Consider the following 5783-nt stretch of genomic DNA (forward strand, 5'->3'; position numbering starts at 1 on the left):
AAATTGTTAATTAACTTAATTTTTGTCGGCTTATCATTTACAAATACAAGTTTAAATACAGTAGTAAACACTGATACAGATCGGAGAGCGTTTCCTGGGTCCTAGCCTGAGGGGGATCTGTAAATTAAAGTCGGAGTGTGATGGGTCACGGTGTGAGCCCGGGGGTAGTAAGCACCTGTTCACGCTGGACCAGCACTTCCTGAATTCTTACATAATATAGTGCGGACTGTCCATCACGACATCGCGGACTCTGCCGGGTCGAAAGTACCGAAGATACCCAGACAAGGTCAAACCTCACTTATGGCCAAAGGCTATCAATTTATTCCTTATCACTTATCCGATGTTTTGACTGAACGATCAATGCAATTAGAAGGGGGTGAAGTGAAACAGTGGTCATGTTTTTTTTGGCGTTGTAATTGTGTTTAAGCCGAGGCTTCATACTCGTAGACAACATGCATAAGCTCATCATTGTTTTACTGGTCCCCGTGCTTCTAGCCTTTGTCTTTGCTCAGCAGAACCCGTTCCTCGGGTTCAACTCCCCGGGGGTGGGTCCTGTCAACAGGAACCCTGGCTCCGTCAGCTATGGACAATACGTACAGAATGATGTCAATCCGTACGCCTTGGAGGAGGACGAGGATCCTTACAGCAAACTTAACGGCGTCCTCTTACTGCGTGAGTACACACAGCTAGCTGCTCCACTCCCTCGAGTATTATCTGTATCTGTGATAAGATTTTGTCAGTTGTGTTGTCCAAATAGTATATGTAAACGTGTATATTTGTATCTCAGAGTATCGATTGTTTGTCCGGAAATAATACCTTGTTTCATTTGTCCTTCCGATAATTGTTTCTTCATCCGAGTCATTTTGATCTCTGCCCTGTTAGCATACCTATATTTGGCCACGCACCATATGTCTCAGTATCATTATTTTGACGGAGTATGCTATCTCTAAGTACCATTGCTCTAACGGAGTACAATATGTCTAAGTACCATTGCTTTGACGGAGTATGCTATCTCTAAGTACAATTGCTCTGACGGAGTACAATATGTCTAAGTACCATTGCTCTGACGGAGTACAATATGTCTAAGTACCGTTGCTTTGACGGAGTACAATATGTCTAAGTACCATTGCTCTGACGGAGTACAATATGTCTAAGTACCATTGCTTTGACGGAGTACAACATGTCTAAGTACCATTGCTTTGACGGAGTACAATACTTCTAAGTACCATTGCTCTAACGGAGTCCCATTTGCCTGTCACACGCCATTGTCTGGTAAGGTATCATTTGTCTGTCTGATGCTGTAGTGGATTTTTTGGCAGTTGTAGTCTGAGAATACAGGCTTTCGCTTTGTTGTTTGCAGTTTCCGGTGTACGTATACTCGCGTATTGACTGATTGTCAGTTTCCGGTGTACGTGTACTCGCGTATTGACTGATTGTCAGTTTGCGGTGTACGTGTACTGCGTATTGACTGGTTGTCAGTTTGCTGTGTACGTGTACTGACGTATGGACTGATTGTCAGTTTGCTGTGTACGTGTACTGACGTATTGACTGGTTGTCAGTTCCCGGTGTACGTGTACTGCGTATTGACTGATTGTCAATTTCCGGTGTACGTGAACTCGCGTATTGACTGATTGTCAGTTTCCTGTGTACGTGTACTGACGTATGGACTGATTGTCAGTTTCCGGTGTACGTGCACTGGCGTATTGACTGATTGTCAGTTTCCGGTGTACATGTACGGGCGTATTGACTGATTGTCAGTTTCCGGTGTACGTGTACTGGTGTATTGACTGATTGTTAGTTTTCGGTGTACGTGTACTGTATTGACTGATTGTCAGTTTCCGGTGTACGTGTACTGGCGTATTGACTGGTTGTTAGTTTCCGGTGTACAAATGTACGTGTTCTGGCGTATTGACTGATTGTTAGTTTCCGATGTACGTGAACTCGCGTATTGACTGATTGTCAGTTTCTGGTGTACGTGAACTCGCGTATTGACTGATTGTCAGTTTCCGGTGAACGTGAACTCGCGTATTGACTGATTGTCAGTTTCTGGTGTACGTGAAATCGCGTATTGACTGATTGTCAGTTTCCGGTGTACGTGTACTGGCGTATTTACTGATTGTCAGTTTCCGGTGTACGTGTACTGCCGTATTGACTGATTGTCAGTTTTCGGTGTACGTGTACTGTATTGACTGATTGTCAGTTTCCGGTGTACGTGTACTGGCGTATTGACTGATTGTCAGTTTCCAAGTGTACGTGTACTGGCGTATTGACTGATTGTCAGTTTCCTGTGTACGTGTACTGGCGTATTGACTGATTTTCAGTTTCCAGTGTACGTGTACTGGCGTATTGACTGATTGTCAGTCTCCGGTTACGTGTACTGGCGTATTAACTGATTGTCAGTTTCCGGTGTACGTGTACTGGCGTAATGACTGATTCTCAGTTCCGGTGTACATATCATTTTAACGATGTTCTGATTGGTTTACATGTTCTAGTATACTTGTAACGGTGTATGAGCTGTTTGTTTTCTGCTTCTTTTGATCAGACGCGTACTTTTTTTTCAGTTTCCGGTCTGACACTGAGCTGGATCCTTTTCTTCAATGGTACCGGAAACATGATATCTACGTCCGGATAAGATGGCTGTCCGCTCCATACAGGTAAAGAAATCGTTATGTTGAGTCTCTTTGCCATTGAAAACACAATCTTAAACTATCTTAGATATCTATAGATAATTAAGCATACTGATACTTAAAAAAAAATGCTATACAGCTTAAGTTCGTCCTAGTTAACGTACTTCTCCGGTCAACAGCAATGCCTAGTCACAGGCAGTGGTACACGGATCCTTCATATTGTAACATTTTACCTTACCACTAGACCTTACGGTCGCAGACTTGATAAACAATGTTTTGAATGTGTTTGATAAATTTAATGTGACGTTTTAATACTTCCAGGTATTACCGATGGGTCGTTGCTTCCTGTACAGCTATATGTATACCTTTACAAGTAACTCGGGATCTGACCAGTACGATGACCACAAACTGACCAACATCTGACCGGATAATCTACATAACACTACCGACATTTCAAGTCAATACACTCGTCCTCCAAACTTTCTATACTTTTAAGCCTTAACGAGATATACTTGTTGTTTGAAATTTGTTTCCATCGTAATTGTTTTCACATATTTTCTAAAAGGAAATACAATTTCCTAATAAAGACTATTTATGGTATATCGTTGTGTTTTCTTATACTTACATGTAACCGTCATACATATAGGCTTATGGCATTTCGTCTTCTCGCTTTGACGTCCAAGAAAAGATGGCATGCAGTAACACAAAATAATGAAAAGACAAAACCCCGGAAACTTACAAGAATATACACTAAGTTTCAATTGGTTGTAAATATTCATGTACATATTAGCCCTGTTAATCGCTTTAGTAACCATATACAAAGAATGAAAATGAATGTTGAGAAGAGCTCACATGTCTGTTTATATTATTGACGGGATCTTCCGATGTACATATATGGTTACGAGGTGTTCACGTAATTTTGATTGTCTTCAGTTTCTTCCTGCCTATTACAATTAAAGATGCAAGTCTCTTCTAAAAAAAGGCGAATCGGTCCTTCAGTAAGTTATATGAACGACGAACAAAAACGGAAAGAAAAGGAGAATTTATTAATCCATATTCCACAACACGAATAGAAATGATAACTTCACTCAAATTTAGGCAAGCAGCCTTTTAACCAAAGGCGATACCGGCTGGGTCCATGTGTGTGTCATATAAGCGGAAATCTCGGAACAGGGTGTAGGTATCGGCCGTGGATGCCCAGTCGTCGTCACCGCCTCCAAAGAACGTAGAAAAGAACAGTCCGTCGATGTGGATGCTACTGTGCTTGCGGAACACCAGCGAAGACGAGTGGTAGACAAGCTTGTGATCGAGCCAGACTTTAAGTACTCCGTCATGGCTACCAACGTTGTTCAATTTTACGTACTGTGTTAGTTTTTGCCATCTAGAGAAAACAGATATTTAAACACAAAATATTTATTTTTTATTAATATATCGTATTCAGCCCCCACATATATATTTTATATTTGTTTGGGCCAGAGGGTGTAAATGATCGATTAATTCTGGTAGACATGATCTATTTCAGCGGAAACATCATAAACATATATTTATGCAATCGTAGCGCAATGTTTAAATTGGTTAAGTGGAGAAAAAGGAAATAACCTCTTAAGTTTGATTAAAATATCTTGACCAATACTTTTCTATTACTGATAGACGTGCACAAACATTTACTTCACAACAGCAACTGTTGTGCTCCTTTATTTGTCTCTACGCTACCAGAAAATACCAGAAATATCCGTATCGTACTTATATACATCATGTAAGTAAAGTGAGAGAAAAGGAGATGCACAATGATCATTACGTATCAATGGATTGTCTGCACCTGTCACAAGAAAGGGATAAATACGTCGACATGCTACACGAGTGAGATATATCAATTGACCTATTCGTACGTACTTTTCTTTTCCAAAAACAAAGTCGCCCCTTCCAATGGATTGTCCGGAGTGATCGTTACAGATTATGTGGCTATTTTTACACCACGAGCTGTAATTAGGGTACTGCTCGTGCGGGATGTAGGCGTACACTTCCCCGTCACCACCACCGCGCCACATGAAACGGGTGGAAAAGCAATGCTCGGCACTCCGGTGGCCAGAACAAGTCTGCGTCCCACCCCACAATCCAGGTAACTTTCCACCGCGTACCCAATCAAAATTGTGAGCGAAATATACGTCATAGCTGAGTGTTAGTTCAGAATGACCTTTCACCCCTGTCGGTTGTGAATAGAACTGTACCCCTCTGTGGTCCGTCCCCGAGTAGGATCCGTCGGCGTACTTCACTTTCATAACGTTCCGGTGGGAGTCAGTTGGATCGTGCGCATGCGTAAGTGAGTCGTCTTGACCGAATGTCCCATGACTGATGACGTGAAAGTTGTTTCTTTCATCTCCGGTATCGACGCTATGGGGACTCTCCCATAACATCCGGGAACCTAGTGATGTCATTTTTAAACAGGTCAAATATGGTCAAAATGTATACGCTCAGTGAGATAAATATGCGACGATCAAAACGAAGGAATATCGAAGATCATTCGTTCAAATAATAGAAACAAAGGTTCAAACTAACTAATGTTCGATAGAAAAATGACCTTCATAAAGTGTTCCATTTTTTTAATTTAAAAAATTGACAAACCGAAGTTTGGTAATATGAAAAACAACAATAACAAGTACTATTTATAATGGGGGATCATTACAGAAGTCACCCAAACCCCCCACAGTTGTGTTCGCAGTGCCAAAATAGACCTACACATGAAATTTGAGCAAAATCGACCAATATTTGATTTCGACCAATCAGAGGCCGTGGCGGCCATCTTTGTTGACTGATCGGAATATGAAATGTCATTTGCACACACCCTTTCCATGATGTACACTTGTGTGAAGTTTCATTAATTTCTGTCCTATAGTTTTTGAGAAATGTGTCGGAAACTTACAGCTGATTAACATAATTGTACCTACAACCTTTTGTTAATGTTCATCTAAAAGTGGGGCCTTACTGTCAACATTTACAGGAACAGATTACAATATATAAATGGAAGATGATTAAATGAGTATGCAAAATAGGAACACAATGGTTGTGTCCAAGAGATTGTCAACGAACCCGACTTACTTGGAATTTTATTTAATTCTAACGAGAAATCTTAACAAATTGAAATAAATAGATAAAAAA

General features: G+C 40.9%; 1 protein-coding gene and 1 long non-coding RNA gene across 2 annotated transcripts; one reads left to right on the forward strand and one right to left on the reverse strand.

The window, feature by feature from the left end:
* The first annotated feature begins 244 nt into the window (after positions 1 to 244).
* LOC110466170 lies at positions 245 to 3227 on the forward strand. The gene is made up of 3 exons (XR_002464710.1): positions 245 to 672; positions 2562 to 2654; positions 2949 to 3227. It is a non-coding gene; the product is annotated as an uncharacterized LOC110466170 (long non-coding RNA).
* A 433-nt stretch (positions 3228 to 3660) lies between these two features.
* Positions 3661 to 5077, reverse strand: LOC110466162. The gene is made up of 2 exons (XM_021522512.1): positions 4521 to 5077; positions 3661 to 4008 (listed from the first exon to the last, which is right to left on the reverse strand). Exons 1-2 carry the CDS (start codon positions 5060 to 5062, stop codon positions 3738 to 3740), a joined length of 813 nt encoding a protein of 270 aa, XP_021378187.1. The 5' UTR covers positions 5063 to 5077; the 3' UTR covers positions 3661 to 3737.
* Between the last annotated feature and the right edge of the window lie 706 nt (positions 5078 to 5783).

This window comes from Mizuhopecten yessoensis, unplaced genomic scaffold, assembly GCF_002113885.1.
Source record: "Mizuhopecten yessoensis strain PY_sf001 unplaced genomic scaffold, ASM211388v2 scaffold11121, whole genome shotgun sequence".
Classification (NCBI taxonomy): domain Eukaryota; kingdom Metazoa; phylum Mollusca; class Bivalvia; order Pectinida; family Pectinidae; genus Mizuhopecten; species Mizuhopecten yessoensis.